Genomic DNA, 13,990 nt, shown 5'->3' with positions numbered 1-13,990 from the left:
GCAGCTCTCTACAAATCAGTTCTCCTGTTTTAATATACTGAAGCTCCGCCTTCTTTGCACTCGGGCTGCCATCTTGGAGCTCAAGTATTCTCACAGACAGTGACAGATGCTGCACACACTCACAGATCAGTAATATTGTCCACTTTTTTACAGCTGTATAATGTGCTTCAGGTTAGTGTGCATGATACATCATGTGAGCTTTACATTTTTTACACAGCTTTACAGTTACACAAAAATATATTTTTAAAAAAAGCACTAAACAATAATATAGATCAATGCAACCCCAGCAAAAATGTACATCTCCTGCTTTGTATAATGCACCTTAACCTGAAGCACAGTATACAGCTGTAAAAAAATGAAATATTACTGGTCTGTGAGTGCACAGCTTATGTCACAGACTGTGAGAATACTTGAGTTCCAAGATGGCAGCCCCCAGTACAAAGAGGCAGAGCTTCAGAATCTGACACCTTTAAGCTAATAAAATAGAACAGATTTGAAAAGAGCTGAAGGAACAAATGCAATAACAAGAGGAGTTACTATTCTAGGGTAGTTGTGTCCAGCAGTTTAATGTCCCTTAAAGTTTTCCCCTTATCTATCTTTCCTGCTGATGACAATTGGTGACAAATAAAAAAAACAAGCAATAAAAGAGTTTGTCCGTAGGACACAGGATTATCTAAAAAAGATTCCACACAGTCGTGTCTACACAGAGATAACTTTATAGAAACTAAACCTTTACACTTATATTTTCAATATAATTTTAAAATATACATCTACATATTATTCTAAGGCTAATTTTTGAATACATCATTATGTCTTGCATGTATTTTCTGTTTAATAGCCCTAATAATATTTGTTATATTTTCTGAATATAAACATATTTTTAAGTAATTGGAAAAATAGGACAATGCTTATTATAAATCATAAAATACAATACAATTTTTGTTACTAAAAACCTCTTAAGACAAGCAGCATAATCAGTGTTTCACTAAGTAGTGTGAGTCAACCAGTCCTGCTGTTAAAGTCAAAATTAAACTTTCATGATTCAGATAGAGCATCAAGTCTAAACAATTTTCCAATTTACTTCCATTAACAAAATGTGCACAGTCTTTTTATATTTACACTTTCTGAGTCACCAGCTCCAACTGAGCATGTGCAAGAATTCACAGAATATACGTATATGCATTTGTGATTGGCTGATGGCTGTCACATGATACAAAGTTAATGGGAATAGACATAACTGAAATTTGTCAGAAAAAATCTACTACTCATTTGAAGTTCAGACTAAGGGGTCGATTTATCCCGTCTGCCGCAGCTGCCTCTGGCGGGCTGAATTCCACTGACGGAATTCAGCATTGCACACGTGCGCTTTTTTGTGGGCAGGAGCTGTCAATCTTACTGGTCGGACTTAAGAGCTGGCGAAAGGTTAGGGAAGCAGTGGTCTGATGACCATTGCTTGTTAAATACGGACTTAAGGTTATCTTGTGATAACCTGCAGTCGTAGGCAGACGAAAGCCTGCCCAAAGGGTTTGATAAATCTACCCCTAAGTGCTATTGCTATTATGCAATTGTTGGCAATGCAAATCTACTGAGAATTTGTTAAGCCACCTGCTGCTGGACAAATTATGAACCTGGTTTCTTTGTAAGCAGGAGTTCCACAAAGTTAGGGTAGGACATTCAAAATATTTCTTTCCTTGTTTACTTCACATTCAAATGCTATTTGTAAAGCTGCCAAATTCCCTTTTAAATATCTTAATGAGATTAAATGCTTGGTGATTCAGTTATTCAGTGCACTTTTTTATTTATATTGTTTGTTTCCCATTGCATAGACCGGGCCAGAGTTTATTTTAAGGAAAAAATATCTTGTTATTTATTAAAAGCAAGAAAATTGTCTTGTAACATTAAAGGGATAGTAAACACCAAAAATGTTATTGTTTAAAAAATATAGATAATACCTTTATTTACCATTCCCTAGTTTTACATAACCAGCACTGTTATAGAAATATACTTTTTACCTCTGTAATTGCCTTGTATCTAATCTTTTGCAGACTGCCTCCTTATCTCAGATCTTTTGACAGACTTGCATTTCAGGCAATTATTGCTGACTCTTAAATAACTTCATGTGCGTGAGCACAATGGTATTTATATGAAACACATGAACTAATTTCCTCTAGCTGTGAAAAACTGTCAAATGCATTCAGATAAGAGGTGGCCTTCAAGGGCTTAGAAATTAGCATATGAGCCTACCTAGGCTTACCTTTCAACTAAGAATACTAAGAGAACAAAGCAAATTTGATGATAAAAGTAAATTAGGAAGTTGTTTAAATTGACATGCCCTATTTGAATCATGACAGTTTAATTTGGACTGTACTATCACTTTAATGCTTTTTCTAATTTTTTTTATCTTTTTTTTTTTTTTTGTTCCCCCCAAAATAGAATAAAGGGACACAAAACCCCAAATCTTTCATGATTCAGATAGAGCATACAATGTTAAAGAACTTTTAATTTACTTTGTTTTCTTGTTATCTTTTGTTGAAAAGCAAGCCGTTAACCCCTTAATGACCAAGGACGTGTCAGACACGTCCTACAAAAAAATACAATTGAGGATCAAGGACATGCCTGACACGTCCTCTGGGGTTTCAAGCGCTGGAAGCAATGGTGATCTCTTCCAGGTATTGCAGTGATGCCTCGATATTGAGGCATCACTGCAATACCCTTTTTTACCCACCGATTCAGAGAGGGCCACTCTGTGGCCTTCTCTGCATCGGCCATCAATGGTGCAGATCGTTGGTGGGTGGGAGCCGTAGCAGGGAGGCTGGTGGGCGGCCCATCATTGGTTAGTTCTGGATCCAGTCACACAGAAGTGTGCGCGATGCGGCAAGAGGGATGGGGGAGCGGGAGAGGGATGGGGGGGGCGAGCGTGCAACACATTTACATTAATGTGTTGTAAATGTATGGAAAGGAAGGAGGGGGAATAAATGTTGGGCAATGGATCTGGGAAAGGTAGGGTGTATTGAGGGGGGCAGCTACACTACAGAAAATGTTTTATTATATATAAAAAAAAAAAAAAAAAAATTCCTTCTTAATATAAGGAGAGTCTATGGCTTCATTCCTTACTGTTGGGAATTACTGAACCTGACCACCAGGAGGAGGAGTTCCTAAGGAGGGGTATCTGCCCTTCAATATGGGACTGGAGTTTTAAGTAGTCTTGTCAGCCTCTCAGTGATAGCATTGAAAAAAGTTAGAGTCTGGAGATGCAGGGAGAGTCTTCCTGCGAACCCATCCAGACTGCCTGCTAACAGCTCCATAAGCAGTGTTGACGAGTTTCACTGCCTGCTTTTTCTTCACTCAAGTCCATGTCAGGAGCGATGATACAAGACTGTCACACTTGAGAGGCTGTGTTTCTGTTCCACAGCATGGATTCTGGTAAGATCGTTTCAATTTTTACATATGTTGAAAACGCTGAAGACAGGGTCACAGTGTGACTCCTTTTATCTTAATAGAATCTTAGGTTAATATCTCCTGAGGGAGGTTATTGAAGAGTGGGGATTAATCAAATGGGATACTTTGATTTTATGCTGCTTTATGTGTGAGATTTATTAGGCTCATAGACTGTTTCTTATGCGGTAATGGAACACACAGGTTTTTACTTTCACTTTGAACGCTGCACAGCTTGTAGCTTGGCGCGCTTTTTCCCACTTGAGGACAGCTCGTCATTCAGAGAGCCGATGGATAAGAAGATGGAAACTTTTCTCAGAAAAATGTTTCAGCATACAAGATACTTGTTTCAACCGGCAGTGGCTGTTGCCTCGGTTGCTGGAACTGCGGCCTACTGGTGCGACTCCTTAGCGGATTTGATCGAGGTGGAGGGTCCCCTCTACGTTATCCAAGAAAGAATTAAAGCCTTGAGAATTGCTAATTCTTTTATCTGTGATGCAAACATGCAGATTATTCAGCTGAATGCTAAGATTTCTGCTTTCTCGGTACAGACCCGTCAGTCGCTGTGGCTGAAGTCCTGGTCTGCGGGCATGACTTCTAAGTCTAGACTAGTTTCCCTTCCCTTTAAGGGAAATATTTTATTTTGTCCAGGCCTAGACTCCATTATCTCCACTGTTACAGGGGGCAAGGGTGCCTTCCTTCCGCAGGATAAAAAGAACAAGTCTAAGGGACAAGGATCTCATTTTCATTCCTTTCGTTCTGAGAAGTCCCAATGTCAGCAGTCCTCCTCTAAGCCAGAGCAAACCAAGAGCACTTGGAAGCCGGCTCAATCCAGGAATAAATCTAAGCAAAACAAGAAGCCCGCCGAGACCAAGTCAGCATGAAGGGGCGGCCCCCGATCCGGCGCTGGATCGTGTAGGGGGCAGACTGTCGCTGTTTTTTTAGATGCTTGATTAAGGGACATGCAGGATTCATGGGTCCTGGAGGTCATAGCTCAGGGATACAAGATAGGTTTCAAATCTCATCCACCCAAGGGCAGATTTCTCCTCTCAAGTCTGTCTTCAAAGCCAGAAAAGAGGAAAGCCTTTCTGGGGTGCGTGAGGGATCTGTCCTCCTTAGGGGTCATTGTCCCGGTTTCTATCGCAGAAAGAGGTTTGGGATACTATTCAAACCTGTTCGTGGTCCCAAAGAAGGAGGGAACTTTCCGCCAGATTCTGGACCTAAAGTGCTTAAACAAGTTTCTAAATATCCCCTCGTTCAAGATGGAGACAATAGGGTCCATCCTTCCTCTTGTTCAGGAAGGACAGTTCATGACCACTATAGATCTGAAGGATGACTACTTTCACGTTCCAATCCACAAGGACCACTTCCAGTTCTTGAGGTTTGCGTTCCTGGATCAGCACTTCCAGTTCATTGCACGTCCGTTTGGTCTAGCTACTGCTCCAAGAATCTACAAAGGTTCTAAGGGGCTCTCCTGGCCATCGCCAAAACCCGAGGTATAGCAGTAGCTCCCTACTTGGACCGACATTCTGGTTCAAGCACCATCTTTTCATCTGGCAGAGGACCATTCGGCATCTCTTTTCTCTCTCCTTCGATCTCATGGATGGAAGATAAATTTAGAAAAGTACTCTTATTCCAAGCACCAGGGTAGAATTCCTGGGTACTATAATAGGCTCAATATCCATGAGGATATTTCTAACAGACCAGAGACGTTGCAAGCTAGCTTTGGCATGTCTTGCCTTCCGGACCTCCTTAATGCCTTCTGTGGCTCAGTGTATGGAGGTAATTGGTCTCATGGTGTCTAACATGGACATAATTCCATTTGCCAGGTTCTATCTCAGACCATTACAGCTGTGCATGCTGAGACAGTGGAACGGCAAACATTTGGATCTATCAACAGATTTCCCTGGATAGCCTGTCGAGAGAATCGCTCTCTTGGTAGCTCTGTCCAGATCATCTGTCCCGAGGGACATCCTTTCTAAGATCATCCTGGGAGATTGTGACTATGGACGCGAATCTATCAGGATGGGGTGCTGTTTGGGATGCCAAGAAAGCACGCCAAGGATGCCAAGAAAGAACGCTCCCTCCCGATCAACATTCTGGAACTTCGAGCAATCTACAGTGCTCTGAAGGTTTGGCCTCTTCTGGTTTTGTGCCGGTATATCGGATTCCAATCAGATAATATAACCTCAGTGGCTTACATCAACCATCGGGGGGGGGGGGGTCGAGAAGCTCCCAGCAATGAGGGAAGTATCTCGGATTCTGGAGTGGGCGGAGGCCCACAACTGTTTGCTGTCAGCGATCCACATTCCGGGTGTGGAGAATTGGGAAGCAGATTTTCTCAGCAGACAATCCTTTCATCCGGGGAATGGTCTCTCCATCCCAAAGTGTTTGCGGAGATATGCAACATGTGGGGGACGCCGGAGATAGATCTCATGGCATCTCGTCTCAATACCAAGCTACCCAGATATGGGTCGATGTCCAGCGATCCTCAGGCGGAGCTAATAGATGCATTAGAAGTGCCTTGGAGGTTCAGTCTAATCTACTTTTTCCCGCCATTACCACTCCTTCCTCGGGTAGTGGCCCACATCAAGCAGGAGCAGGCGTCAGTAATACTGATTGCTACATCGTGGCCACGAAGGATGTGGTTCGCGGATCTAGTGAGGATTTCATCTCCTCCATGGAGGTTACCTTGTCGCAGGGATCTGCTAGAACAAGGTCCTTTTGTTCATCAAAATCTAGATTCTCTGAGGCTGACTGCATAGAGTTTGAACGCTTAGTCCTTACCAAGAGAGGGTTTTCTGAGAAAGTTATTGATTCTCTCATTCAAGCTCGTAAGTCAGTTACTCGTCGCATCTATCATAAGGTGTGGAGAACCTACTTATTCTGGTGTGAAGAACGTGGATTTCCCTGGCATAAAGTTATGGTTGCCAGGATTCTATTATTTCTCCAGGATGGACTGGAGAAGGGTCTTTCGGCCAGTTCCCTGAGGGGACAGATTTCGTCCCTGTCTGTTTTACTGCACAAGAGGCTCTCAGAGCTTCCAGATGTTCAGTCTTTTGTTAAGGCTCTGATAAGGATCAGACCTGTGTTCAGATCTTCGGCTCCTCCTTGGAGTCTGAATCTGGTTCTTAAGCTTTTGCAACGGGTTCCGTTTGAGCCTATGCATGAAATTGACATTAAGTTGTTGTCCTGGAAGGTTCTTTTTCTACTCGCTATTGCTTCTGCGCGCAGTGTTTCTGAGATTGACGCTTTGCAATGTAAGCCTCCTTATCTGGTGTTCCACTCTGATAAGACTGTCCTACGTACTAAGTTAGGGTTTCTCCCTAAGGTTGTGTCAGACCGCAACATCATTAAAGAGATTGTGGTTCCTTCCTTGTGTCCTAATCCTCCTTCTTTGAAGGAATGTTTGCTTCATAATTTGGACGTGGTTCGTGCCTTGATTATCTTCAGGTTACTAAGGATTTTAGACAAACTTTTTCCTTGTTTGTTGCCTATTCTGGGAAGCTTAAGGATCAGAAGGTCTCTTTGACTTCCTTATCTTTTTGGTTGAGGAGTGTTATCCGCTCAGCTTATGAGACAGCGGGACATAAACCTCCTCAGAGAATTACGGCTAATTCTACTAGAGCAGTGGCTTCCTCTTGGGCCTTTAAGAACAAGGCCACTATGGATCAGATTTGTAAGGCGGCTACCTGGTCCTCCTTACATACTTTTTCTAAATTTTACAAGTTTGATATTTTTGCTTCAGCTGAAGCAGCCTTTGGGAGAAAGGTTTTGCAGGCTATGTTGCCCTCAGATTAAGGTCCGTCTCTCTTTTTGTCCCTCCAGTTATCATTCAGTGTCCTCTAGAGCTTGGGTATAAGTTTCCCAACAGTAAGGAATTAAGCCGTGGACTCTCCTTATATTAAGAAGGAAAACATAAATTATGCTTACCAGAGGTATTTAAGCCTTTGGCTGGGGTGTCTTTGCCTCCTCCTGGTGGTCAGGTTCAGTAATTTCCAACAGTAAGGAATGGAGCCATGGACTCTCCTTACACAGAAGGAAATTAAATTATCTAGTAAGAATAATTTGTTTTTGTTTTTTTGGCAAACTGGGTACTGACAGACAGCTGCCAGTATCCAAGATGGCAGCAAATAGGTAGTGGGGGGATCAGAGAGGTTGGGGGCTAAGGGGGGATCCAACACTGCAGGTTCAATATAAAAAAAAAAAGGGAAAAAAAAAAAAGCTTTTTATTTTAGTACTGGTGGTGGTTTATTTTAGTTCTGGTGGTGACAATAGTGAGGTGGGGGAGGGAAGAGAGCTGTTTGAGGGAGGTTAGGGAGGGATCAGGGGGTTGGGATGTGTCAGGTGGGAGGCTGATCTCTACACTAAAGCTAAAATGAACTCTACAAGCTACCTAATTAACCCCTTAACTGCTGGGCATAATACAAGTGTGGTGCACAGCTGCAGTTAGCGGCCTTCTAATTACCAAAAAGTAATGCCAAAGCCATAGCTATTTCTGAACAAAGGGGATCCCAGAGAAGCATTTACAACCATTTGTGTCATAATTGCAAAAGCTGTTTGTAAATAATTTCAGTGAGAAACCTAGTTTGTGAAAAAGTTAACAATTTTTTTTTATTTGATCGCATTTGGCGGTGAAATGGGGACATGAAATATACCAAAATGGGCCTAGCTCAATACTTTGGTTTGTCTACTAAAAACAAAATATATACATGTGAAGGGTTATTCAGGGATTCCTGACTGATATCAGTGTTACAATGTAAGTATGGCTAATTTGAAGAAGAATAAAGGGTTTGGAAATAGCAAAGTGCTACTTGTACTTATTGCCCTATAACGTGCAAAAAAAACCCAAAGAACATGTAAACACGGTGTATTTCCAAACTCAGGAAAAAAATTAGAAACTATTTAGCATGGGTGTTTTTTTTGGTGGTTGTAGATGTGTAACAGAATTTGGGGGTCAAAGTTAGAAAAAGTGTGTGTTTTTCCATTTATTTATCATATTTTATAAAAAGAATTATAGTAAATTATATGATATAATGAAAATAATGGTTTCTTTAGAAAGTCCATTTAATGGCGAGAAAAACGGTATATAATATGTGTGGGTACAGTAAATTAGTAAGAGGAAAATTACAGCTAAACACAAACACCACGGAAATGTAAAAATAGCCTTAGTCCTTAAATGGACAGTTTATTCAAAAATGTTCTCCCCTTTAATTTGTTCCCAATGATCTACTTTACCTGCTGGAGTGTATTAAATTGTTTACAAGTATTTCCATTACCCTTATATTGGCATTTGAAATAGTTGATTTAGCCTGTGGTATCCCCACCCATCCTGAAAGTTTTTGGCCTCAAGGCCAAGCTGTGTTAACACAGTCAGTAGGAGAAATTACACTCCCAGTTGGTTATAGAAGAGATAAGGTAATAAAATGTTAATTTTCCATTGTTCTCTACAAGTATTAGTGATTGGTTTATGGACAGATATAAGATAAAGAAGCAGGTATATGTACACAATGTGATAAAGTAATGAGATCTGATTATACCTACAAGCTCAACCCATTGTATTAGGTTGTGGCTTCAAAACACAAAACCAGCTCATTCATATACACAAATAAACCTTAAAAAAGCAAATCTCATACATTTTATACTCCACAGCTAGTAGAAAAGTAATTGGAAACACATTAAGGGAAAAACTATTTTATAGTATACTGTCCCTTTAAAGGTAAGAAAATGGAAAAATTGTCTGGTCACTAAGCGGTTAACTACAGTTTTATTGAAAAATGAAAGCCTTAAAATGATGGTAAACTTTGTTCAAAATGCTACGCTGCGTGTGAACCATCTGTCCAAATTAATGGCACCTTCATTCACAACTTTCATGTCAAATGCGTGTATTAAAAAATATCTCACAAACGGTTAAAATTGTGCCGTTAATGTCACGTTCTTCAAACTTCCAATCAGAACCAATCAAGTTATGAATGAAAGTGCCATCACTTTAAATAAAGAGATCCTGCCTTATATACACGGCTCGTAGGCTTTATGTGTGAAATGTAGCAGGAAAATTTACATGCGTGTAATATTTCAAGCTTCAGACAGGCATATTAGCTTAAAATTCCATTAAAAAAGCAACTGATACAAACGCTTGAATTCTCGCTACAAATCTTCGCCACCTACTTGCTGATGATCACCTTTGTAGACAATGGAGGAAAAAGAGCCAAGCTGCAGTGCAGAAAAAAAGTACTTGTATAGGAGTAATGCATCTTTTTTTTTTTTTATTATTATTAAATTAAAGATTTCATGTCTATTTCTATAGGCACACAGTTACAAAAAAATGCCAAAACATTAAACTAAAAAAATATTGTGAAAGAAAACCACCTGCAATAAAAGCTCCACTTTATCTGCTTGTTTTTTTTGTTTTGTTTTTAAAAACCTGTCTTTCACTTGGATATGGGGCTGCAAAAGTTTCCTGTATTTATTTTGGAATAGGTGTTAAAATACAACACAGATTATAGCAAACAAGCTTGAGAATATGCAAACATTTTTTAAACAAAGCTCTAAATATGTGTTTGAGGATATATGCTTTCCTTACATGAGGAATTTAAAGAAAAGATATCAAAACGAGGCTGTAGGTTCACATTGAAGGGAAATGAAAGGGATATGATACCCAAAAAAATTATTTTGTGATTCAGACAGAGCGTACTATTTTAATAAAAGTTTCCAATTTACTTCTATTGTCAGTGACTTTGTTCTCATGATATTCTGTGTTGAAGAGATACCTAGATATGCTGTCATCTAGTGCTCTTGCAAAAATGCTGCCATATAGTGCTTAAAGGGACAGTATACACTCATTTTCATATAACTGCATGTAATAGACACTTCTATAAAGAATAAGATGCACAGATACTGATATAAAAATCCAGTATAAAACTGTTTAAAAACTTACTTAGAAGCTGTCAGTTTTGCTCTGTTGAAAAGGTAGCTGGAAAGCCCACTGCAAGTGGGAAATAAGACACTCCCCCCCTCCCCCTTCTTTTGCATATGAAAAGACCCTTTACACAAACAGGAGCAAGCTGGAGTAGGTATCTGACGGTATTCAAATAAAACTTTGGGGCTTGGCTAGGAGTCTGAAAATCAGAGCAATGTTATTTAAAAATAAGCAAAACTATACATTTAAAAAAAAAAAAAAAAAAAAAACTTAATGGGCTATATAAATCATCTACAAAACATTTATGCAAAGAAAAAATGAGTGTATAATGTCCCTTTAAGAAATTGGCTCCGGCTCCTAAGCATACACACTTTTCAACAAAAGATACCACAAAACAAAGAAAAATTGATAATAGAAGTAAATTAGAAAGTTTTTGTTTTTTTAACCTTTTAACGCCGTTATGCCGTTCTATTCCGTCATAATTACACTGGGCTTTAAAGCCGTTATGACGGAATAGAACGTCATAGTTAACGGCTGTCCTGAAGCCTACTGTGCTTCTCAGATTTGATCGCGGTCTGGAGGGCGTTTCTAGGGTTATAGGGACGCTCCCCAGACCCGATCCAATAATTGAAATCTCGCGATCGTGATTTCAATTTGTCTACATCGGAACAGTTGTTCCGATGTAGACACTTTAACCCTGTCAGGAAAGGGTTAATCACATGCTGTATCTGAATCATGATATATTTTTTGTTTCTTTTTTATATCCCTTTAAAGTAGAATTAAATGGGCAGGTAACCCCATGTTTTCTTTCATGATTTGGATAGAATTTACAATTTGAAACAACTTTCCAATTTACTTCTATTATCAAATTTGCTTCATTATCTTGCTATGCTTTGTTGAAAGAACAGCATTGGACTACTGGCTAGTTAGCCAATCACAAGACACACCAATCAGCAGCTAGCACACACTAGTGTAGGATATGTGCGTATTATTTTTCAACAATGGATACCAAGGGAACAAAGCAGATTTAAAAATAGAAGTGAATTTAAAAGTCTTAAAATGACACGCTTTATCAGAATCATGCAAGTTTCATTTTGACTTTCCTATACCTTTAAGGAATAGCAAACACTTAGAGATTTTAATATAAAATGTTTAGCTAGGCCTAATAAAACAACTTTGCATTATACGTTCATTATTTATTTTACCCTCTTTATAATATAGCTCTAAAACTTGTGGCTTTTAGAACTATTAGGACTGGAAAGGCACACTGCATACTTCTCAAGGCTAACCCCCTGCTACATATGCTTCAGCATATAACAACCGCAAAACAATGCACTTTATGCTAACATGACTGCAGACTCAAACGCTAATTAACAAACATATAGCAAGTGGTGTTTAGTGTGGCAATGGAAAAACAACTGCAGCAAGCAAGACACTAATCTGTTTACAAAATATTTAGACTTCATTGTTATGTTATTCAAAAGTAAGGCCTTGGAATTACAAGGTTTTTACCTCTGTGATTACCTTGTATCTAAGCCTCTGAAGACTGCCCCCTTTTCTCAGTTCTTTTGACAGACATTTTAGCCAATCAGAGTTGACTCATAAATAACTCCAAGGGAGTGACCACAATGTTATCTATATGACACACGTGCTGTCCAACTGTGAAAAACTGTCAAAATGCACTGAAATAAGAGGCTTTCTTCAAAGACTTAGAAATTAGCATATGGGCCTACCCAGGTTTAGCTTTCAACAAAGAATACTAAGAGAACAAAGCAAATTTGATGATAAAAGTAAATTGAAAAGTTGTTTAAAATGTTGCGCACCCTATCTGAATCATGAAAGTTAGATTTTTGACTAGACTGTCCCTTTAAAGTAGGTACAGTACTAACATGTCCCTATTCACACAAATCCTTGAGAATGTTTTTTGTTTGTTTGTTTTTTTGTTTTGTTTGTTTTATTGTGTATTCAGTAACATTATTTATTTTATTTTTCTCCCCCCCCAGGACCTTTTGTGGAGCGAGTTATCATTTCCAGTGCCACAAGCGAAGCATTGTTCATCAAATTCCAACAATTCCTCCCAAAAGAAGAACCAGAAACTGCTAAAACAAACTGAAGCCAGAATCCATATCATAAGATCATTTAGCATTTTCCAAGCTCGCTGTGGATTTCAACCTTTTGAGAGCTGTAGAATATTTAATAAACATTCAAAATATTTTACAGTGTTGCTGTAATTTTTCTTGTGCTGAGAAAACCCCAAGTCACTTATCTTGTTATTGAGAGAGAAGTATGGACAAAAAAGGGCTCATTTTTTGTAATTAAACCATTTCTTTATATCGAAACGCCTAAGATTGTGTACATTCTTTTAATTGCCTATGTTTGAATACGATAAGAAATAGACAAATACAGATCAATGTGCAATATTTTAAACATTTCTAATTTTTTACTTTCAACATTTTGCTGGTTTCTGACAAGTATATTATATAAAAGCACAGTCTGAACCTGCTAGTTTTTCTTATGTCTTGTAAATTGAACTATTGTTGTTACAAGTTCCTGAAAGATATTTTGTTTTATTAAAGGGTCAGCAATTAAAGGGGTATGAACGTAAAAAAAATGGACAGCTCTTCAACTCTAGGGCAGTTTAATTTTTGATTAATAAGCATTTCCCCAGTTTTCTGAGCTACTTCTGCATGCTACAAAAAGAGTATGAAAGTGTCATGTCTGGCAAACTCACAGGATGTACCAACAAAATGATACTAGCAGGTCATCTAGTCGATGACTGCAGTAAGCCCTTTTGTCACTTCAACCACTTGCATGGCACACAGTTCTGATTTTTGGAAAATGGAGATAATACACACAAACATATACATACATAAATACCACAAATACAAATCTCATATTGATTGATGTTTTGGTAAACTTACTCCCTTAATTCAAGATCAGGACAATCATAATTATGACTTTAACACTTAAATACTGTCAAGGTATTTGAAATATTATTAAATAATATATAGAGGTATATTTGTCTTTATTTAATAGATCTGTGGATATGAACATGGTCTGTAGGACAAAGGATTAGATCTCCCCCACTCCAATTGCACAGGAGACATTCTTGGCTGAAAGGAGAACAAAGGATTATCTCTGGGAGATATCACACACTCAATATGTTAAATTATGCAATTGTATAATTTAGCAAGGAACTAAAATATAACATAGTTTCAGGATACAGGCAAATATATGGAGACGAAATGTCTGAATTACCCTTTTGGAACTGATCAAAATCATGGAGAGACAGCTTTTATGCACATGGTGTTAATTTTTAAATACACATCTGCACTGCTGGCTAAACAGGAAATATGCTGTTTTAAAGACTCTTACAACTCCTCATGGATTGACCCCATGTGGAGCAATAAAGGCCTTGGAAAACACAGACAAATGCTAAGGTGTGACTCTGGAAGTTCACGTAAGCAGACAGCAAATAAACATTTTTTTTTCTCTCTCTGTTTAAATACATGCCCCAGAATGTATTAAATATAGAAATTTGGGAAATTGTCTAAATTCTATATTATTATTACATGGGTATTTGCTAAGCTTGGGAGGTAACTGTTTTAGTCAGTCAAAAATGTGTAATAACCTCTG

The 13,990-nt window shown here is 38.6% G+C and overlaps 1 protein-coding gene across 2 annotated transcripts in view; it reads left to right on the top strand.

Annotated features, from left to right (window-relative positions):
• Nucleotides 1–12,693, top strand: part of MRPL1 (mitochondrial ribosomal protein L1) — a 156,077-nt gene extending 143,384 nt beyond the window's left edge. For both annotated transcript variants that reach the window (XM_053703298.1, XM_053703297.1), the window contains one exon: nucleotides 12,358–12,693. In XM_053703298.1, the coding sequence (XP_053559273.1) occupies nucleotides 12,358–12,467 (110 nt within the window). In that variant the 3' untranslated portion in view covers nucleotides 12,468–12,693. The remainder of the gene's footprint in view (nucleotides 1–12,357) is intronic.
• The last annotated feature ends 1,297 nt before the right edge of the window (nucleotides 12,694–13,990 follow it).

This window comes from Bombina bombina, chromosome 2 (assembly GCF_027579735.1).
Source record: "Bombina bombina isolate aBomBom1 chromosome 2, aBomBom1.pri, whole genome shotgun sequence".
Lineage (NCBI taxonomy): Eukaryota > Metazoa > Chordata > Amphibia > Anura > Bombinatoridae > Bombina > Bombina bombina.
Note: the sequence above shows the minus strand (reverse complement) of the source record. Positions and strands in the feature narration are given on the sequence as shown.